This window comes from Pomacea canaliculata, linkage group LG5 (genome assembly GCF_003073045.1).
Source record: "Pomacea canaliculata isolate SZHN2017 linkage group LG5, ASM307304v1, whole genome shotgun sequence".
Taxonomy (NCBI): Eukaryota; Metazoa; Mollusca; class Gastropoda; order Architaenioglossa; family Ampullariidae; genus Pomacea; species Pomacea canaliculata.
In genome coordinates, this window is record NC_037594.1 from 14,231,840 (window position 1) to 14,254,998 (window position 23,159).

General features: G+C 43.4%; 1 protein-coding gene across 2 annotated transcripts in view; it reads left to right on the plus strand.

Moving 5' to 3' along the window:
- The first annotated feature begins 5,940 nt into the window (after positions 1-5,940).
- Positions 5,941-23,159, plus strand: part of LOC112564354 (mucin-5AC-like) — a 36,554-nt gene continuing 19,335 nt past the window's right edge. For both annotated transcript variants that reach the window (XM_025239096.1, XM_025239097.1), the window contains exons 1-26: positions 5,941-6,513; positions 6,872-6,897; positions 7,161-7,233; positions 8,517-8,641; positions 8,941-9,132; positions 9,728-9,778; positions 10,979-11,242; positions 11,905-12,059; positions 12,433-12,577; positions 12,893-13,023; positions 13,663-13,813; positions 14,311-14,542; positions 14,866-15,040; positions 15,262-15,432; positions 15,535-15,716; positions 16,063-16,190; positions 16,527-16,697; positions 17,116-17,356; positions 17,585-17,902; positions 18,006-18,253; positions 18,766-18,950; positions 19,290-19,552; positions 19,995-20,125; positions 20,470-20,776; positions 21,353-21,999; positions 22,336-22,881. In XM_025239096.1, the coding sequence (XP_025094881.1) occupies positions 6,437-6,513; positions 6,872-6,897; positions 7,161-7,233; positions 8,517-8,641; positions 8,941-9,132; positions 9,728-9,778; positions 10,979-11,242; positions 11,905-12,059; positions 12,433-12,577; positions 12,893-13,023; positions 13,663-13,813; positions 14,311-14,542; positions 14,866-15,040; positions 15,262-15,432; positions 15,535-15,716; positions 16,063-16,190; positions 16,527-16,697; positions 17,116-17,356; positions 17,585-17,902; positions 18,006-18,253; positions 18,766-18,950; positions 19,290-19,552; positions 19,995-20,125; positions 20,470-20,776; positions 21,353-21,999; positions 22,336-22,881 (5,335 nt within the window). In that variant the 5' untranslated portion in view covers positions 5,941-6,436. The remainder of the gene's footprint in view (positions 6,514-6,871; positions 6,898-7,160; positions 7,234-8,516; positions 8,642-8,940; positions 9,133-9,727; positions 9,779-10,978; positions 11,243-11,904; positions 12,060-12,432; positions 12,578-12,892; positions 13,024-13,662; positions 13,814-14,310; positions 14,543-14,865; positions 15,041-15,261; positions 15,433-15,534; positions 15,717-16,062; positions 16,191-16,526; positions 16,698-17,115; positions 17,357-17,584; positions 17,903-18,005; positions 18,254-18,765; positions 18,951-19,289; positions 19,553-19,994; positions 20,126-20,469; positions 20,777-21,352; positions 22,000-22,335; positions 22,882-23,159) is intronic.

Here is a 23,159-nt window from a genome sequence, read left to right on the forward strand (position 1 = left end):
GCAACAAAGAAGCCGTTTTTCCGATTAGTTGATGACGTCAGACCATGATGTCGTGGCTCACTTCTGAAAGCTTTCAGACAAGGGTCTGTGACAGGTACTGGGTAACTGCCGAGAGCTGGAGGATGAGTATAGTACTGAGCGCGGGAACGGCTGGGTGTATTAGGTGCATCATCATCATCATCATCATCTTTATTTCTCGCTTTGTTAAGCATTTGTGTTTCTAGCGAAAGTAAGTGGTGACGCAAACAACTAAATTAGGAAAAACAGATGGAGGAGAAAAAAAGAAATATGAAGGTGGATAAAGAAAACTTTTGGACACAAACCTATTCCCACTTACGTTTGCTCCATCGGCTTAAAGTATGAGATGGAAAACAAAACAAAATGAATAGATGAGGGAAGTTAACAAATAATTATAACACTGAGCATGAAATTAAATATCAAGCAGATCACAGTAGATTTCAGTTACATGCAAACCAGCTTTTCTACCTGTTAATTTATTGTCACATAGAATAAAAGGCTTTGTCTTTTCGATATTGCATCACATGTTGCCTTATTTTCATGAAGTTAAAAACGAAGCCTGGCCCTGAAAACTGTTTAGGCCGTTCTTAACATGGGAAAGTGCAGAAGTGTTAAATCTCCGAAGTGTCCTAAAGCTCCATTATACAAACTGGCAATGTATTTGCAAACAAGTTTGGACTTAGCTTGTTGAACAAAGTACCAATGTCCCTAGAATTAGCCTCAAAAGATTTCTGTAACCAACTTTTATATAACTTGGTCAAACGTTCGACATTTGTGGGGTTAAAAAGGAGCTGTACATGTACGTTTGTGCAGAGGTATTTTGCATCCGTCAAACAGAGAGGGGTCTGTATTATACACCTACTATCAGCCGTACCCATCTATGTTGACTCATGTTTCCTTTGTCTGAAAATCTGAGTGTCTAACGAGGACAACGGATTTAAGGGAAATATCGGGTGTTGCATCCTTCAGTAAACTGTTAACGTGCGAATGTGTGGTGAATGATCAAAGAGTACTTATACGTGCTCATCATTTGTTCAACTGATTTTTTTTTTTTTATCATAGATCTACACCTACCTCTTTAAATACACAGACCAGTGTTTGCTTGCACATTTAGGCCACCTCGAACCATCCCCAACTAGGAATGGCTCTTACGATCGCCAGGTGTGACGTATTCTTCTGTTATAAAATTTCACTTTGTCTTCTTTTTTCCGATGCTAGCAACTCTATCTTGATTGCAAAAGAACGAAAACTGATTTTGTTTTTTGTTTTTTTTTTCTTGTGCTTGTGTGTACTGCGTACAAATTTTCAATACAATTTTGTATTAAATAGTCTTTGGTATACATCTGATTTCTTTCTTTTATGAACCCTTAACGTAAGATAAGTGCAAGAGGAGTTTAACTTTTCTTGTGATAGAGACATTTACACATTATCTCAATTCATTACAAGCAAGCAGGAACAAAGAAGTCACGTAAGTAATCAGAACAGAAACATTTTCGTTGCGTAAGTCTATTTCTGGCCACCGATAAAGAAGATTGTGCAAAACACATATTTACTTTTACATACAGGACGTCTATTTTAAGTCAGGGTAAAGAAACAAACCCGTTTGGTCTTTTCAGCTCCTGTCTACAGTCACACAAAGGAATCAGTAAAGTGTAATCTTCGACAACTCTGTCGTAGTTGTTTTATCAGACCCGTAATCATTAAATTAGCACTGACAGATGCCGATATAATGAAAAAGAATGGCCTGTGACTTTCAGGTGGATGTCCAGCCTGTTTTCGCAAACAAGGAGCCGCGAGGCGGTCGTTTGTCAAGTACACAGAAAGAAGAAGCTGCAGATTGAAGACAAATAAAAGAACAGATTGCCTTTAATGAGGATGTGAGTAGATAAACACTAAGGGTAGCACCGCACTTTGAAAGACTCGCCTGTGCTTCAGTGCAGCAACAGCGATGTAATTAAGACCTGTAGCCTCATCCGCTTGGCACTTACTGTGCGAAACAAGGGGTTGGATTCTGGCCTGGTGTGTGCCAGTGGGGAGTAAACTACAGCCTGGTTACAAGGTTCCCAGGAAATGTTGTCAGAAATTAGACAAGAAGACCCACCCCAGACCAACCGACTGATATCAAATATATAGCCAGATAAGCATGCAACATACAGACACAGGTGAAATATATTGCACTAGACAAATATTTGGTAGAGCCGACCGCGAGAATGTGATATAATAATGAGCTATCACGAAGATGAAGTAACACATTATTTAATGGCCATTTTGCAAATATCCCATCCTGCCATGAAGCTGTGACACTGCAAATACCTTTTCGCGATTCATCAATTATGTTTATTATTTCACAATATTATTATACTGTTTATCCTTTATTTTTCATCCGCTAGACAAGTCATTGTTATTATTACAAATGTCGAGCGCCTTCTTTTGTTCATTTCATTCTCCAGCATCGAAAAATTTAACGTGGTAGAAAAATTCACAAAAGTAAATAATATAAAAATCGACAAAGATTTTCTAAACGGTATATACGTCAAGACAAACAACTCGTTTAATGAAAAAATAAATGTCACCTCAGGAGGATGCTGTGACTCAATGAAGACTCCACGCCAACGTATCACAAACGGATGTCAGATTACTGTTTCCGGACAATCCCTGGTTCAAGATCGGCGAGAATCAGAAGATCCAAGCTCTTGTCGACGTTTGGCGATTGTAAAGCTCGGGAAGTTTGTGTATTTGAATTTACATCGCAACAGGATTTTTGCCCGCAAGGTCGCCGCCAGCCACTTCGCGTCTGCACCCAATACCCTTAAAGGTCTAGTGGGGTGGAAAGATTTTTCGAACGAGTGGGTAAAACTCGGTGCAGGATACTATTTCTCAAAATGTGGGTAAATACGCACCTTCCATTATCGAGATTCCCGCCTACACACATGAAGTCAAACTCGCCAAGTCACGTGGGCGTACAGATGAGTCTAATTAGCATATATTTCCGGCTCTGCCATTGGCCGAAACCTTGACAACCATGGACAATACTGGCATCTGTCTATTTGACAATCTCCTGTGTATGATGATCTTTGAAGGCCCGTACCTAGGAACCGAAGAGAGAATTTATCCCGTTTTTGAGAATCAGTATCTTGCTACAAACATTACACTGTTAAAAGGAAAAAAATACATCGCACGAGGCTTTTACGGATATCCGGTTGGTTTCAAGATAAAACTGAGTGATCTTCTTGCTGTTTAAAACAAAAAGAAATATCTGTTATTGTGATACTCCACCTGGGATCTTTGACTGTTTTTCTGTCAAGTGTCTTTTTTTAAAGTATATTACTTAAACGTCTTACTTTACTCTCTCTCTCTCTCCATCTCTGTGCGTGCGTGCGCTCCTCTTGATTAAACTGTCTTAAAATGAATTGTGTACGGGGTATGGAATAACCCTCCTTCATAACAGACCGACTGCATTCCCACTGGGTGTCTTAGCCAGAAACATGAATGAAATCCCTTTTGATTTCTTTGTCATCTTCGAGCATTAGTAGTGAAATCTGAGCGTCGTCAAAATAATGTTGGTCTTTGTAGAAACCTGACCCTAGAAATACAAACTAGTGGTATTACATAAAAGATGGTTGTGTTAGGAACAGAGGAAAAATGAAGGAGAATTTAGGAGAGAGCTATCAGGGAAGGTGAATTTGTATGACACCTCGGCTGGGAAAAATGCAATCACAATCTTTAAGCGCGTTCCTGACCGACCTGTTGATGAATCATTCAAAAGATAAGAAACAAACATGGGCAACAATTTTCTAAGAAATCTAATAAAAAGATGCACGGGTATTATAGATTATAGTTGGAAGGCAGGAAAAGATGATTGAATGCCTTCTTCATATCATTTATCGTTCTCTTTCCCAACAACTGCTCAGATTTGTAATCTGTGAACCAAGTCAAAAACTATGGTTCACGAGCAAGAAAATTATACCCCTCCAAAAAAACCCACAACAGAAAAAAATTAAAAAAAAAGGCTTCCCCAAAAATGCGATACAAAAATATGAATTTCATGTTACATGACCTTACACCACTTGTACTGTGCATCCGTACATCATGCTTTTAAGAATCCTCTCTCTCTCTCCATATCTCTCCCTCTCTTTCACCTTCTGGTTGTACAAAACTAAAACACCATCGAGTGTGCGCGTGTGTGTGTATGTGTGAAAGAGAGAGAGAGTACTTGAATATTTTTGATACTACATTTGAGAATGTTTGCGTCAATCGACTGAAAGGTCAATGTTCACTGCAAAGGTGTCAAAGGTGGAGAAGTGTGTTATCGAGACCTCAGCGGGTGGTTCCGTTCACAGCAAGCACTTAAGACAAGAGCACGCGGGGGCTCAAGTGCGCGAAAGGTGACCATCAGCAACAATGGAGACAAGAGGGAGTGGTGAAGTGGGCTAGAGATGACCAGCTTGAGACAAGAGGGAGTAGGGCAGAGTGACCAATCACAAGCCGCAGTTCACAACGGGACGTCACGCGCTACGCTCATCGCAAAACGTGATCAGTTCCACGCATTTCACTTGTTTTTGTTTTTTTTAACCATCCCATGATACACGAACAGCAGGTGGCCAATCTTTAAGTTCTCCTCTTAATGTGACATTAATTTTTTTCTAATTTTTTTTGCTTTTTTAAAAGTAAATTCGACGACAAAAACATCAAAAAACAGAACGACGCTTGTTGATGACATTACTGGGTCTGCAGCTGGAAAACGATCCCGTCCACCCAGTGGCTTGTCCTTTAACAGGGAATGTAAATCATTCTTGAAACTTTCCTAGAAACTTTTAGTCCCTAGCTTACTTTTTAAACTGTTTATTACGTATACTCTTCATTATAAAGACATTTAATACTCTATTTAAAAGGAGGGCATTGCTTTGTAACATGTGTATGGAGATAACAACGGGATATCGTCCTTTAAAATACATCCCACTTACTTTGTGTTCTGAAACGGGACAGTAAAATCTTTTTTTTTTTTTAAAAAAAAGAACTCCTTAGGTGAGACATCATGTCTTCTGAAGCTGAAGTGAAATTCTGTCAAGGAGTCAGCTGTTGATGTCTTAGAGAAGTTATCGCTGTTAATGTTTTCCTTATATTTATATCATTGTTTATTCTCATACTCAATTTCTTACTGAAATGTGATTGTGATTGAAGTCTCACGAAAACAAGTTATTTTTTTTCATTTTCATCTATGAGGTATGTGCATCCATCTATGAAAAGTGTGACGATGTTAGATGAGACAGACCGGGGTAACCAGCAGAAAAAATGTCGAGACAGGAGATATTGAAACAACAAGCACACGCAGCTTCCCAGCTGACTTTCTTTCAAGAACATCAATTACTTTGACGATCTCGAATGTCTTCTTCCTTGCAATCCAGTTTTTGACGGACAAGGATGGTAATGTTTCTTGATGGGAACAATAATTACCGATCATCTATCAACCTCGCGACACGTGGGTGGAAACAAAATTAGTTTGTGAGAGATTTTATGTTCGAAAAAAATACAGCAGCACAAGTGCCAAACCTTGATATTATTTGCGCATTGAGATTATATTTGACGATTATTTTTTTAAACTTCTCAACAGGAAGTAGAGTATTGTGGCAATAACAGGGTCTTTACGATAAATGCAGAGAGATAAATTTAAGCTCAGGTCTGTGTCCCTCGAAAGCTCCCGACAGAGTTCTTATTGAAGACTCAGTGGGACACTGCTCACAAAGCTTTGTCTCTAAATTTATTTGAACGACTCATTTCTATTTTTGTCATTTTTGTTGGTTTTTTTCTGCTCTGGTCACTTTATTTAAGTTTAAAATCGTTTGCCGTCACATAAAAGCGTTAACTCTGTACTTTAAAAAATGTGGCGGTCACTCCCCTGTTAGAGAGCCGCACGAAGGGAGTTCAGACAGGTAAGAATGCTGCGACACATTCACGGCAACACGCAGAGGGTGGAGAGGATGAGAGTGAGCAAGCATGCTAGCGACTGAAAAAAATTGGGCGTGAGAGTCGGATGGCGAGAAAAAAAGAACAGAATAATAGGAAGGATGGATGAGGGAGAGAACGGGACACTCCTTACTTTGCACAAAAACAATGAATTTTGTGCGTCATAAGGGTGCTCCTGCCCGGCCCCAAACTATCGTGGAAGCTCCCCCATTGGCTGGTACAAGAAAAGTACTTTTCGCTGACAGATACCCGCTGATCTCTTATTGGTAGACATTGTCCTATGGTCCCGTACAAAAGTCCGAGCTGGATTTGCGATCAGGTTACAACAGTGGCCTGGCAGACACTGGACATTGCCTGGGCAAGCATGTCACTGGAGGACAAGTGACAGTTCTGAGCTCACTATAGACACTTTCAGAATATAATATTGTGAGAGGAAAATATTATCCAAAGCCATATGGCTCATTGCAAGATGTACTCATCTGCCTGGTTTCTGCTGGCTGTTGTGACAGTGATACCCTGGACCTCGGCAAGGTATGGTCCAAAGAAGTCCTTTTTTCTTCCGTTTGCTTGTTAGGAAGTTTTATTTCCAACCTCCACTTCCGTGCACAGAATTTAGGAAGTTTTCTTTTCACAATGTTATTTCAGTTTGTAGGAGTACTATATTTTTTGCTACAATGTGTCGTTGATTCTATCATAATTTCAGTATTATTCATCGCATTATTGGTTACTATTTCTGCTGTAGGACTCCAAAACATATTTTATGCATGTGTTGGGAACATTTATTAAAAATGTGGAGAGTTTAAAACAATATTCATGTTAGAAATACACTGTTTTGTTATACTGAAAATAATATTTCATGTTACCAATGAGTATGACCATTATGTTACAGATCAACAAGGACCAAACGGCAAGCGAGTAAGTCACAACAAAACCATTTTAATTCTTGTAAAATGCCAGAACCTTTTGGTCTCTACCTTGTCAATATTGCAAGTACTTACTCTTAGAATACTTACTTTATAGGGACGAGGTTGTAAAATATGAATCAAGCTTTAATCGAAGAGAAGTACTTTTTTTTTCTTTTTTTGCGGGTGGGGGCAAGGGGTCAATATCTTCTCAACTTACCTCGAGTTTTATTATTTTCATGATGATGATGACTATAACGATGATTCTATTCACAGCTGTATGTGTCCCGCCCCAAAATCTTCAGAATGGTATTTTTCTTTGCGAGACGATAGGCGCCGACCGGTACATGTGAGTATTGCCGCTCTATCACCCCCCCCTCCGCTTCCTTTCTTCGTGTTTATTCCTGATAGAAATAGAAAATTAATGTAACATCGTGCATTATGTTGATGTTTGTCGTTATTTCCATAGAACATTAATCTCGCTTAGGTAAAAGAATTGTAACTATAGAAGTTATATACCAGCTTCTAAAGATGTTCATCTGAAACCGCAGATGTTTATATATTCCTTTTTTCTTTTTCTTGCGTGCAAGGAGAGATCAGAACTTGTTTGTACACCTTTGTGATTCTACTTTTTAAAAATGTGTTCTACACCGAACATGATATTATTGCACGTTAGTTTTCCACTTTATTTTTCAGTAGAAAAACTGGTGTTGAATATGTACTAAGGATGTAATTTTATTTGTAATTTATCTACCCAAACTGGGCTCTAGGCTTTAAAAAAAATTGTATAACCCAAATTCAATAAAAGAATTGGTGTTCTACCGCTCTCTCTCTCTCTCTGCCATCTTCTCACAGGAAGACCACACTTTCAGTGCATGTTTGATACACAAAAACTGCATGGACACATGGAATTAGGAATGGATAGACAGACAGGCAAACTGACTGACAAACATTTCACAAGACGGAAATAAAAAAGAAGCTTTTTGGGGAACAGACTCACAAACGCGCATGAGCACAGGCAGACAACAGACTGACAGACGGAGGAAGATGTCCGGAGGTCAAAGTAAGGGAGGAGGAGAGGAGGCGAGTGCAGGTGGATGACAGAAGCTCAGTTTTTGTTTCACTGCTTCAAGGCGCGAAATGTAAATGTTGTTGGCGAGAATGCGGTGGCGGACTGACTAAAGCCACGTTCGCTGGGGTGTAGTTCAACAAAACGTCCACACCTCCATCCACAACACTGACGTCATTTAAAAGAAAAAAAAAACAACAAACAGTTGGGAAAACTTTCACGTAGCTGGGCCGTAGACTACGGTGTTGCTGTTTTCACCGGAGAGATACAGACAAACATTTGACCACGTCTTAACATGTCTTAGCAGGAAGGTTATATAAGCCCTTGGCAGAATTGGTGAAACCTTCGTCCAACTTCGTCTGGTTGATAGGGATCTGTAAAGAAACACGAAAATGTAGGATGGAATATTAAAAAAAAAAAAAAAACAGTATTTGTTGCCATGGCCCACAATGGCTTACTAAACACTACTTTTCCACTGAAATTATCCTGGAGCTGAGTGGGAGATATTGAGACAGTACAGAATACGTGAGATAATAAGAAAGCCTGATTTGTTGTAACCACAGGGTGTGCACGGCCTCCTGCGAGCCAGGTTACCGTTTTCAAAATCGAGGCCCTCCCGTGAAAAGACGTTGCGACATGTCCACCGGCCTCTGGGATGAAGACTTGTCATCTGTCCCTCCTTGTGTTGGTAAGGAATAGCAATACTATTTTTTAAAATATTCAGAGCATCCACAGATCATTGCACGAGACAGAGTTCTCTATTTGAGTTCAGTGCTAGCTAATATTCATTTTCCCCCTTTTGACAGTTATAATCTATGTGTGTTTGTGCTCGCGTTCGTGCGTTTTACATCTGATTAGGACTTTATCAGCCAGTTGTTGAAAATATTTACGTTCATGTTCTGCGAAATGATTTAAGAGAGAAAGTTGGAAGAGAAATATTGCACAGGGTTCAAGACCTCTGATTGCTGGACCGTTTTTTCCTCGCAGCCGACGAATCGTGTCCAGAGCCGAGCGCGCCGGCCCATGGCAGCATCCACTGCAGCATGGTGAACTCAGACAAGGTGTGCTCCGTCGTCTGTGACGCAGGCTTTGTATTTTCATCACCACCCAACGCCTACTACACTTGCTCCAAAAATGGAGTGTGGACTCCAAGCCGTTCTATACCCGACTGCGTCAACGGTAGGTTGTGGGGCTGGTCACGTGACATAGGATACACCCTCGCGGTTGGCTACTTCTTTCAAGTGAACATCGCTTATTTTGGGCAAACGCCCATCTTTAGTCACGAGGATGACACATGTAAAGCTCGTATCACAACCACAGAGGTTCTTCCTCCAGTCTGTTCCTAACCACTCGTTAGTGTCCTCGTGTGGAATCCCACGCCTTCCTGTCAGCTTTTCTGTGAAAAATTTGTTGCGAGTGTTAACTTGTTTCACTCACTTCTTTTCTACTTAGTTCTTTGCTCTTCCATGTGTCATCATCTGTACCTACCTTATGGGTTGCCTATCTCTGTGTTTGCCCTCCCTGCCTCCCCGGTCTCTCTTTCATTCCATGGTTGTAGCAACTAGTAAGCTTACTTACAAATGTACTCACAGAACTTGATGCATTTGCATGGCACATTGATGATTGGCAAATCAAGGAAAGGACATCAAGACTAAAAATAATGCTAATTACGAGAAACACCCCTCGTGATTCACAATGAATGCAAAGAATGTTTAGTTTCGCTGTATTATTCCTCTTCGTGCTTATTTTTATTTATTTTATCCTTTTTTTGTAGGAAGTGTCGCAGGTATGTCCTCAGTGACCCCACCAACAACAGGCTCCTCTGGTAAGTTTCCAAACAGTAGGTTACAGATACAGTTTACCCTGTGTACCCTAATCTCATGTGGATTAAACTGTCAGGGGACACCACGATGTGATCATGCGGCATAACTCGCACTGGAATGTTTGGCGCTTGCCATCAACTGAGCGAACAAGAGAGAATGCGAAAGACTGAGTAGTTAATTAACCGAAAGCTGCTGATTTAGTTCAGTGAGATAAACATGGCGAGGCTTCGTGTGACAAATATTTGCAGACCCTTCCCCTGTCCTCTCTCTCTCTTAGTTTCTGTGCTTGTATTCGAAGTTAACCATTTGGTTTTATGTCTGCATGTGTGTATCTTGTTACATCTTCGTGTGTGTTTATAGAAACTTTTATTTGCCTTTACATTGTGGTGACTGTATGTCAGCCTGTGTGTTCGTCAATGTTGTGTGTCTGCTTGAATAGAGGGACTTCAGCATCGCGCGTGTTGAAAGATCGTGATGTCATTGGAAGACATTTTGGTCGATTATCTGCTCAAAACATGTGATTAACATAAAGTTCCAATGTGTTCTTGTAAGGCAGTGATGCCCAACCTTTTTCGGCCTGCAGGCCATATCCATTTCAGACAGCCGTGTCGCGGGCCACTTCACCGCAAAAATATGAAAAAGAAAAAAAAATAGAGCAGATACCATTTTTTAATTAGAAACAAGTTGTATTTACCATTATATAGTAATTAGTGGGATATTTGAAGTTGTTTTCCCGAAACCAACTTCTGAATGCCCGGCCTCATCGTAGAGACACCAAGTCGGAGCACTGAATCGAAATGTTCATCCATCGAAAAGAAGAGTGAGAGATGCCCCTTCGTGGGGATAAATACTTCTTCTTCCTTTTTTTTTCGTTTTTTTTTTTTTATTATTACTAACATGCCGATTTCCTGCACTGTGGGCAGAAGTTTCGCGGGCCGGATATGGCCCGCGGGCCGTAGGTTGGGCATCCCTGTTGTAAGGTATTTTAAGCATGGTTTGCTTGTCTGTCTGCATGCGTTTGTGTATCCCAATGTCTGCAGACATGTCTGTGTATCAGCATGTCGATTCCAATTTATTTATGCGCGTGATGAGGGTTTTATCATGCGCCTTTTTCCCGAACCCCTATTCATCCACTTTTACACAAACATCGAGCATTCTTTTATCGAGAAGTTTTCAAAAGAAGACTTGTGTCCATTGTGCAGCCCGCCCACTGACGGCCGACGCCACAGCATGCGTCACGTGGGGAAAGAACCACTTCCGCACGTTCGACAACCGTGTCTACGACTTCCGGGGTTCCTGCCAATACCTGTTGGCCCGTGATTGTCTCTACCAAACGTTTGACATCTACGTCATCAACGAAGAAGGTTGCGTGGATAACGGCCTCTCCAGGACAAATTCGTCAACGTGTAAACGGGATGTCGATGTGTACCTTGCTCCGACCACAAGAATTCAACTTCAAACATCCAGTGAGCTGGCTGTCCTTCACGTTTTTCTCCCCTTTACTCTCCATGCTCAAGATTTTCTATCATTGAAAATAGAAAGAAAAGATACAAAGAGACTCGTTAATGTAATGTAGCCCTATGCTTCTAGAGAAGTAACAAGGAATAAACTAAACTAAGCTAATGTACCCGAACCCTTTTCTAGTTATTATTGAATTACTTTACTTTTATATAATGTGTTAATTAATTTTATAGTATTCTTTCGCTCTTTCTTTCAAGCTCTGGCTTACAATTACTTGTTAGCTAAGATTATGTCTTCTTATTTACCACGTAGCTTCATTTATGGTTTCAACATGGCGTTTGTGCGTGTTCTGTATTTGGATGCTGGACTCACAGATGAACAACAGGTTTAGAGTTCCTGTTTCAGAATAGAATAAGTAGTAAATACTATCCTAAAATTTTCTATGTCCACCTGAAACTGTCATTTTACGTTTGAAATTAGACGGTTTTCTGATATATATGACAATAGCAATAACAACATTGACCCTTAATGTTAACGTGATAGAATGTAAGCTGTGTGTATTTTAGTGTATGTATAGTCTTCTTCATTCAACATTAGTTTTTAAGAGATCGGTAAGAAAGAAAACACAATACTTTGAATATATTCTCATTACTTATCTCAATGCCAGATGGTGTGCCTGTGGTCACTTGGAATGGTGAGACACTGCACGTGCCCACGTCACGGGAGGGGGTGGTGTTTGAGCAGGTGGGAGGATACCTGACCGTCAGGACTTCTATCGGCGTCATGGTCAAGTGGGACGCCAAGAAATCCATCCTCGTGAAGGTAACTAGGCAGTGGCGAAACTGAAATAATGATCAGATGGACAGACATGTCAATGAAGGAGGAAAGATTCAAGTGACAATGACAAAGTCAATAATTGACAATGACGGTGACAGTGACTATGACAACGATGACTAACAATGACAATAATACTGATAATGATAGCAAAACTGCTATTGATAATGGAATCGATGACTATGGCAATGACAACACCAATTGTAACAAAAGATAACAGAGACAGTTCCGGCAATTATGGTGACATCGACGAATATGTGACATTGTTGGATTTAACTACAGTGACACTGGAGGTTATATTCATAGTTTTGATGATGACAGTGATGTTGAGTGTGAGTGACAATGATGGAGATGATGGCAGGTGTCCGAGGACCTCAAAGGAAAGACTTGTGGTCTGTGCGGTCGTTTTGATGGAAACCCAGAGAATGATTTTGAGGACAACACCGGTCAGGTGACGTCACTTGAAGCTTTCACGAGCAGTTGGAAGCGCACTCCACCTGGTGAAGGTCAGTCAGCAAAACCTGTCATCCACCTTAATCGAATAACGAATAACACCATCGCAAACTACATATTACCCAAATTTGCTAATACATATCCACCAAGGTTAGTATACTACAAACGTTGATGAAAAATTTACATTCTTTAAGAAAATTGCTCCGATTCTCCGTCCACCTCGGAGAAACTCAGCTGAAAATATGTCTTTTTTTATGGTCTCCAGTAGTGAAATGATAGCAGCTCTGGAGATGTCTGAGTGATTCGCTAGCAAAACATCTTCTCTCTCTATATATAAACGTATGTCCGCTCACGTGCGTTTTCCACAGCTACTTGCCTGGATGTCAACCAAGAGGATCTGTGCAAGCTAAATGTACCAGAAATACAGATCGCTGCGAAAAAAGCCGCGTCCAAGTGTCGTGACCTTTTGTCTGACCCTGCCTTCAAGGCGTGTAACAATGTGAGTAATGAGTTCAATGTTCTGACCAGAACCCTCATGTTGCAGTCTTCCGATCTTGGGCTACGGCTATCATTACACTACAACTGTTATACGTTCTTTTTCTGCTGCTGCTTATAAACATTTGTAAAGCGCCCTCTAGTGGTTGATATGTGCTTATTTAAACACATAAACAAACGTACGAAATAACAAGACGACTAGTCTGTGAAGTCAAAGGTCAGTGAACGTGTGGGTGGTGGGAGAGCTGTGAATAAACAGAAATAATTATCTGAGCGAACGTGAGGTCGTATTCATGAAATAACGGTAAGCCATTGTCCTGGGTAAGTCAAGGGTGAGCATCTTGTCTTCCTAGTAATAAATTAGCGACCAAACTTCATGAATGTTTCTTGATCCCTGGGACCCTGGTTATAAGCCATTGCCAAAGATCTCCTGGGATTAAGTAATATGAAAAAAAAACCAGCTGGTCTGAACACTGCATAGCAACAATGGAAAACTCTCCCTGCCCAGAAAGCATCGGTTATGATGGACCCTAATTTATCATCTTACTTTCATTACCTTAAGGCTGCTAGGGTATGAGACTCTTCATATTCCCTTTTCTCTTTTTACACGACTAAAAATTGGATACACGTATTTTTTTCTCAGTACGTGGATCCTGCTCCCTACCTGGCTGCGTGTACAAAGGACTGCTGCATCTATGACAACCAGAACTGCACGTGCAGCACCATGGAGGCGTACGCACGCGCGTGCAATGATGTCGGAGTCACCGTCAACTGGAGAACAGAAACTCGATGTCGTGAGAGTCACTTTCCTCATTTTCTTACATACAGATTCAAGTGAAAAAAAGATATACAATGTCATGTTATTAGGTTATCGGGGTCTCACCTGCGTGGAGATTTCTGATTCTCCTGCTCGTGTCCGGGTCGCCGGAACAAACTACTAATGTAAAAATAATGTCTCTGAAAAAAATAACCTTCTGTGTCTGCCTTTCTTGGAGCTGATTCTGTCGTTTTAGGATTCAAGCAGACACAAACCTCTAATGTTCTGTGCATTGACACAAAAACTTGGTTGAAATAGTTCACTCTTACAACAAAATAATTTTTTATTTAGTTAGCAATCTGTAGTAACAGCCTCTTCAATAATGCTAAACGCGAATAAACCAAATGTATTTATATTTAGTGGGGTACTAATGATGACTGTTTAATTGTAAAAGTCTTGTACAAATTATTGACAACGAAGCTAAACGAGTCCTGCTGCTTGAAAGTTAGAGATTGTTCTTGTGTCACGTGACAGCCATGCAGTGCAGCGGCGGCATGGTCTTCCAGCAGTGCGGCAGCTCCTGTACCCAGGAATGCGGTGCGTCTGTTGGCACCTGTACAGACAGCACGTGCATCGACGGCTGCTTCTGTCCTGCGGGGATGCTCCTTCACGCCGGCACGTGCGTGGTGGCTGACCAGTGCCCGTGCGTGCACGCCGACAAGGAGTACCGCAGCGGCGACACTGTGCAGCAGGACTGCAACAACTGGTGAGTCCGAAATAATGCCACAATCAATCAATCAATCAATCAATCAATCAATCAATAAGTCAATTAAATTTCTCCATCCACTAAGTAATGTAAACTACAGGCTTCGTCAGCGAAACGACAAATTCGTCACCTGCAGGTAGGAAAGTATCAACAATGGGCGTGGGAAATGACAGGTTGTGAAGGTGTGAGTCAAGTGAGGGGGACGGTGAGGGACCTGCATCTGGTCACGTGTGGGAGGGAGAAGGGGATGGGTGGATGGATGGGGGAAAAGCAGTTTATGTGGATGAGGACTGACGAAATGTGTTTATCTTTCTCGCCTGCAGCACGTGTAACGCCAGCAAGTGGAATTGCACAAACAACAAGTGCTCCGCCACCTGCTCGTCTGTCGGCGACCCGCACTTCCTGACCTTTGACGGTAAACGCTTTGACTTCATGGGCACCTGCTCCTACTACATGCTGTATGACAAGGACTACAAAATCATCGTCGACAACCAGGAGGTCAGCTTAGCCTCTCTAACAAAACATGCAACAAATTTGACGATTAGGGTGGGGAAGGGGAGCGACTAACATTTTTCATCTCATTACTAATTCCTTCTTAAAGTTTGTTCTTTATTCAGTTGTTTGTTGTTGACTAATTTCCATGAACAATCACGCCCTTCCCACATGAGTCTGAGTTGCAATTTTAAATACCATGCATACATTGACCGTCTGTTCTACAGTGTGGAGTTGGCGAGGCGTCCTGCGCGAAGTCCGTCACCCTCGAACTGGGCGAGGACGTCATCAGGCTGGACCACAACCACCAACTGTTTCTCAACGGACGCGAGGTCAAAACGCTACCCGCGGAGGTCGCTGGGGTCAAGATCTTTATGGTGTCCTCCCTCTTCATACAGGTTAGCTGGTTAACGATGTTTTTTACAAGAATGATTTTTGTTTACTTGATTACGATTATTTATCTCGATCATATAGTACAATACAATGTTTCGGTCTGCTAGGCGGAGCTGCCGAATAACATCGTCATACTGTGGGATGGACGCACTCGGGTGTACGTCAAGGCTCCGCCATCTTTGCTGGGCAGGACGCTGGGTCTGTGCGGCACCTTTGACAACAACCAACACAACGACTTTCAGACGCGCGATGGCGACACGGAGACCAACGTCAACGCCTTCGGCAACAAGTTCGTCAACAAACATTCTGTCTCCACAGTTCGTTCAGATATAGGTTACAGTTGACAATAATAGCTTATGGAGGAAGCGATACCCTGTTAGATATCTTTAGACGGAAACTCGTCCTCAGTGTTTTTATTTGGGGCGAGTATTTGTTGCAAAGTCTTGCCATAATCTTTGTCATCGGAAGGTTTGGTTGTTATCACATGGCATGTACTTTTGATATAGGCCACACGACCCAGAACTCCTAGTCTCCCAAGACATGTCTCACCTTATAAATCTCAACATATACAGCTTACCATATACATCTCAGCATACATATCTCACCACATAGGTCTCATATATTCGCCATTGCAGGTGGAAGACAGACGCAAACTGCCGGGATGTGTCTCTCGCACCGCCCCCCAACCCCTGCGACACCAACGGGCAAAGAAGGCAGCGGGCTCTGTCCCTGTGCAAGGCCCTCAAGAGCGATCTTTTCACAGGTGAGCCTTGCATAGGTGACTAGTCACAGGGGACACAAGGAGAGTGTTTACAGGCAGCAAAGAACAGTTGCATTCCGTCTGTGGACAGCGGCAGTGATGACATGATTTGCACCACAGAACATGAACACGGAGATACTGGCTCAGTGTAAAATGTTACCCGCCTCCCCTGATGTCTGTCCTCTTTCTGACAAAGAATATTATAACACAGATTTTCGCGTTAGGATGTCCGGTCACTTCAGGACCTAGGGACGTGCGTGCTTCTATGTGTGTGAGAGAGAGAGAGGGAACGATAAGGAAAAAAGATCTTCGCGGTTTCACACTATTCTCCGCCTGCAGGGTGCCACTCGGTGGAGGACGTGCAGAGTTACTATGACAACTGCATGTACGACGTGTGCTCATGTCAGGGCAACATCCAGGACTGTCTGTGCCCCTCCCTAGGGCAGTATGCGGACACCTGCGCCAGCCAGGGCGTGGTCATCCAGTGGCGGGAGAACGTTACTGAATGCAGTAAGTGTCTAGTGCCACACCCGGGGTATTAAAAACAAACCACAACATTAAGAAAACTCCTTAACTTATTGTTTGATACAGCAGGGTGATCACATCTGAAAAAGGCACACGAACGCCTTATGTGAAACACGCAAAGAAAACAAAAACACTCAGCTTTGAGCAATTGAGACCCTGTGCTGATTTAAATTTCAGCAAAGTTAGGTGTTGAGGAGTTTAAGTTCTTGCCTGTGTGCATGACTATTTACAAGAACTAAGTAGTGATAGATACCAACAAATGGAAGATGTAAACACAAACACGTTACAATAATGTTACGTGTGAGAAAACGGAAGTGGCTCAAATTCCTGGACTTAGAGCAACGGAAATGGGTAAAGGTATTTTGTGGGAAAGACCTCAGTTATGTTACTGTCCTGTGTGCAGAGTTGCCTTGCCCGGGGCTACAGCAATACCAGGTGTGCGGCAACCCTTGCGAACGCACCTGTCGCAACATGGCGGAGGCCGGCAGCACGTGCACCGCGCACTGTGTGGAAGGCTGTAACTGTCCGGACGGTCAGGCGCTGGACAACCAAGGGCAGTGTGTTCCGGTGTCCCAGTGCCCCTGCGTCTTCGACGGTCACGAGTTCCCTCCAGGCTACAAGGCACTCAAAGGGGCACAACTTTGGTAAGAAGCAGACTCAGAAGACGTTTTCAACAGACAGAAATCTGTTGTTTCTTGTTTGAATGGCTGTCGGTTCGTTTGAAGTCTTTCTTTTGTGACGCATTGAGCTCGCAACTTCAAGGAAAATAAGCTTTACACACGTTTATTATTATTTTAAAGAACAAGATGGAGAAAGATGCAGATACTTTATTCATAGCTAATATTTTTTACTCGCTCTTGCTTCCTGCCCAGCGTGTGCAACATGGCGAAGTGGACCTGCTCGCACCTGAACTACGATGCCGGCGTCCTGTTGCCGCACGACCTGCAGTCGCTGTGCCAGGCCAACATGCACTACACGGACTGTGTGTCCCCCTGTCCGGACACCTGCGACTCACTGGAGGCTGCATCCACGTGCTCCGCCGACCGCCTCAAGTGCAAGCCGGGATGCGCCTGCAACGCTGGCCTCGTTATGAACGACGGGATGTGTGTCAACGTGTCCATGTGTCCGTGTCACCATGGCGGCAAGGCGTTTTATCAAGGAGACACAATCACTAAGGACTGTAATAAATGGTAAGAGGAAATGAAACATAAACTACTTGTTCCAGATGACGGTAATAATAATGATAAAAGTGTGAAAGGCGCGGAGGAATGAGGTTACATTCCTGTGTTGCAGCACGTGTACCAATCGACGGTGGGAGTGCGAGGACAAGGAATGTCCCGCCGTGTGCAGCGCCGTAGGAGACTCGCACTACACCACCTTCGATGGGCGGGACTTTCAGTTCCAAGGCACGTGCGACTACGTGCTCACTCGCGCTCGCGACGGAAGCGCCACCCCGTTTGTTGTGTCCATTGAAAACGTCGCGTGCGGCACGACCGGTGTGACGTGCTCCAAGATGGCGACGGTTTCAGTCGGCGCGCCAGGTGAGGGAAACAACGCCAGGACAAGGAAATGTTTAAACTGTTTAAAGGAACAAATAAAGCGAGCACACACGACGAGGATGTTGCTGTTAGGGGGCGAGTGACCCTAGGGCGGGTTTTGTCGCCCGTAAAGTTATTTAAAATTTAAACTGGACATGTTTTGAAACACGGGATAAAGTTTGGTAACTTTTATAAATAGAAATCTGCCAAACACTGTCACTGTTTTTATTATGTGTCTGATTAAAGATTAAAAGCAAAACCATGAAACTTTCGACTTCCTATGGTGACCGAATAAACCTCTTTGGCAGGCAATGGGGCCAGGTCTTAAGTGTACACGGGAGAAGTCAATATCTCATAATGAAAAATCTTTGTCATTCGTTTTTCATTGAACGTTTTCACAGAACGTTGTCTTTGACGGTGATGACAGTAACATCATTAAGGTCGTGATAATGGTAATAAGGACTGCACCTAGAGGCCAAACGTGTTTTTACAACTTAGTCTTCTCGTTTTGCTAGGCACTGCATCCTTCTACAGTCTCCGCCTGGTGCGAGGCCAGTCTGTGGCACCGGAACCCTTTTCTCCCTTCACTGTCACCGAGATCGGACTGTTCCTCCACGTGGACACACCCTTCGGCCTGTCCTTACAGTGGGATCACGGCACGCGCCTGTACGTCAAGCTGAGCAGTAGTCTTCGCGGTCAGGTAAGCATTTATATATATACACACAGACTACACGAGTGCACGAGTATTTCATTCCAGAAATTTTCTACTTGCTTGCTTATCTCTCCTTTTCCTCCCCATTAACAAAATAAGACAGCTTTCTCCTGAGCTACACATATCCCAAGGTGACTGTCCATTACTATCACTCTATTATCGTACAATAATAATTATTTATAAGTATGTATGTTGATACATTTATATTTACGAGTGGGTAAATGACATAAGGGTGTCGTAAAAACTATCCACAGTACACTACAACAAAAGAGAGTGTGAAGTGGTACATCCCAGCAGACTCATGACACCTAACGGTAATGCTCACAGGTGGAAGGGCTCTGTGGAAACTTCAACGGCGACCAAAAAGATGACTTCACCACCCCCCAGGGTGGCCCCCCTGCCGTCAAGGCGACGACGTTTGGCGACAGTTGGAAGATGCACGCCTACTGCGCCCCCGCAGCGGAAGTGATTGACACGTGCGAGCAGGCTCCGCACCGGAAACCCTGGGCTCAGCGGAAGTGTGGGGTGCTGTCCTCTGACGTGTTTCGCTCTTGCCATGGAGTAGAACCTTACAAAAAGTATTTAGACAGGTAGGTAGAGAATCTGCCAATATCAGTACCTGGATCTAACTGGGTCTGAAGTGTTTCTAGTGTTGTGCAGAGGTCAAAGGTCAAAGCTAACTGCAGTCTTAGGCCTCATCAGTATCGACTTCATGAAGGTGTTTGGAGACAATTCAACCACTCTAGTGATCAAGTGTTCAGAATATTACAAAAATCGAAAAAGTAGTGTTCCCAGACGCCATTCTTGCATCTGTTTCTTGTAAAAATTAAGTACGCATTTAGGCAAAGCATACATTACAAAGAAATTCACAAAAAAGATTGAAAATAAGATCCTATCGACTGGTATCAAACGATATGACAATTAATAGGCACACAACATTGTCACTTTGTCAGATTAAAAAGCAGTTTCGGTTAGTGGAACATTTTCTTCAATATTGTATTGCAGAATTGAGTCTATCGATGTTTTGTACAGGTGTGTCTTTGATACATGTGCCTGCGACCAGGGAGGAGACTGCGAGTGCTTGTGCACCTCCATCGCCGCCTATGCGCATGTCTGCGCCTCCAAGGGTGTTCTCATCAAATGGCGCAGCAACGACCTTTGCCGTGAGCATGTTCAACGTGTCTTTGACATCCCTCAACCCACACATAACCCTCCATAAACTCAAGCTCGCCCTTTTACCTGTAGCCCATTAGTATTTACCTACGACCAGCCTTCACTAAACCCACTCATCAATAATCCATCTTCCACGAAGACTCTGACTATAATGCATAAATCACCCTAGTTTCTAACCAGAGGAAACTTTAAAAATTTAACATTTAGGCCCTTTACTACTGAAAAGTCAGCTTTTGGATAGTTTGATGGTTGAAAATGTTGACACTTCCTGTTTCACATGAAATTGTATTTAAATGCTCCATGTTTTGAGATTCGTGCCTCTGTGATGTTGCAGCCATCGAGTGTGAGGACTGCAAGACGTACAACCCCTGCATCACGTCGTGCCCCAAGAAAACCTGTGACAACCGTTTGGTGCACGAGCAGATGCTGCAGCAGTGCCGCGATGCCGGCAGTACGTGCTCGGAAGGCTGCGACCTGCATCCTTGCCCAGCTGGACAGGTATACGACAGCCTTAAGGAGCCAAGTACCTGCATCCCCGAGGTCCTGTGTCAGACCCCTGCTTGTGAGGTGCGCGGCAAGCTGTACAGGGAGGGAGAGCGGGTGTGGGACGACAGCGTGTGCAACAACCAGTGTGAGATCTGGTGAGTGGAGAAACTGATATCCCTGTGAGATCTGGTTTGATGACCTGGTTAATGGTTAAAAATAACGACATCAGAGATGGTAAATATGGAATATGATGTTTTAGAGATCTGGCGGGATCAAGGAAAGTGACTCCTCAGTCTGAGATGTGGTGAGTGGTGAGAATGAGACTTTAGTATGAGATCGCGTGATGACCAGAAGATAATGTCCATCAGCTTCAGACTGGATGAGTGACGAGAACAAATAATACATCAAAATTATTTCTGGTAACTGATGATAAAGAATAATGCCAATGAAAACTTTATTTACTAAGTAGGTTGATTCCTTTTTAATGCCGTGTGTTGATAGTATCTTGTAAACAAGGGAAAGAAATTCGAAAATATATTTTATGTTTAATCTGATCCCTTCTGTTTTTAATATGAATATAGCAGTGATCTGTTGTGCAATTAACAGAATTCGGAACTGAGTCCACTCAGAGGCTCTTTATAGTAAGACATACAACGTGTTGTTTGCTGGTTGGAAAAGGTCTCAGATGATGACTTACAGATGATGACTACAGAACTTTGCTGTCATTTCAGCAACTGTCGTAACGGCAACATTGAGCATATCAGCTTCGGCTACTGCACGAGAGTGACACCTGCAACCCCTGCTAACGTCAGCGTGTCCACTTGGTCTAGCACGAGCCGTTACAGCACTGCCACGCCCACTGCCACACCCACTGCCACGCCCACTGCCACACGCACTGCTACGCCCACTGCCACACCCACTGCTATGCCCACTGCCACGTCTTCTACCACGTCTACTGCAGAACCTTCCCAGACTTCATCTACCGCGGCTTCTTCATCGTCTTTATCCTCATCAGCAGCCTCGCCGTCTCCTTCGCCAGTGGGCAGCACCAGCGCAGCTTGGTCCCCTTCCATTTCCTCCTCCTTTTCCCTTCCTCCCGTCAGATGCGTCGATGGATGGACATCGTGGATGTCCGCCTCCACTCCCACACTCACCAACGTCGGCGACGTAGAGAGCTTCCAGGCATTGCGCATGCGCTACACCTTTTGCCAGGAAGCGGAAATGGTTTCCATTCAATGCCGCTTGATTGGAAGAGAAGTGGCTGCGCAGAACGCTGGACAGAATGTCACCTGCAATTTGATTGACGGCCTGAGATGCTACCACAGAGATCAGAATGGCCAGAGGTGCTATGACTACGAAGTTCGCTTCCTCTGTGGCTGTGAGTTGCTAAATGTTTACACTGTTCACTACATCCACATCCATCCACCTCCTCCACAGAACTGAGGCATCAGCTAAGCAAGTTAATGTTGAACTGCAAACACAGCATGTGTATTTCTTCAGTCCACCCTAGCCCCTGCCCCTTCGCTTGAAACAGAACTGTAGGATGATGCTTGACCAAAATCAGCAACTGGTTAAAATATGTCTTAAATGATGTACTATAATTATACTTGTATCGTGTATGATACGCCTTACCAACGTAACACAAATTATTAATAGTAATCACATAGGTGTTTATTAAGCAATGTTCTAAAACGCAAGGTAAAACTGATAACAGGTGTGTCAGCTAGCAGCAGCAGCAGCAGCAGCAGCACCAGCAGTACCAGCAGCAGCAGCATACAAGAGGGCAGCTCTGTAACCTCCGCAGTGACCTTTACGCAGCCGGAAACTAAGGGCACCACTCTAAGTCCTAGTCGCCCCACTGGCATCTCGCCCGAAATATCAACGATAACGCCCACTCCTTACGAAACCAAAGTGCCAACTTCTCAGACCAGCACGTTCCAAACCCCACCTGGCCTGCCTAATTATGGCACGTGTCAAGTCACTGGCTGGACGGCGTGGACGAACAGCGGTCCTCCCAACGCAGCCGGCGACCTCGAGTCTCTTGTCGACCTCCGCAATTCTCACCGCATCTGTGATGAAAGGTTCACGAGGTCAATTCAGTGTCGCCGGGTCAACTCCAGCGCTAACTCTGACGTCACGGAGAAGGTGGGCGTGGTCTGCAACACCAAGGCTGGGTTTGCTTGCCTCAACTCCATACAACCCCCAGGGTCTACTTGCGAAGATTACGAAATTCGAGTCTTCTGCGACTGTTCTGAGATTCGTAAGTCTGAGATGTGCTTTTAACAATGAGTGGGAAGGATCCTTTCTCTATTTATTTATTTGAATAAACACTACAGTTTAAAAATCCAATAACCGCCTAGCGATGCAAGGGACAAAACTCTTAGATGTTTCGACAGAGAGTTCATTATGTAGGTTGTCTCCCTTAGACCGTAATTTGTTCTTCGCAGGTTCTAGCTGGCAGGCGTTCTCTCTTACGATTCCTTCCCCACTTTAACAGACACAACATGATATAACCTAGGATACTGTTTACTGCTACAT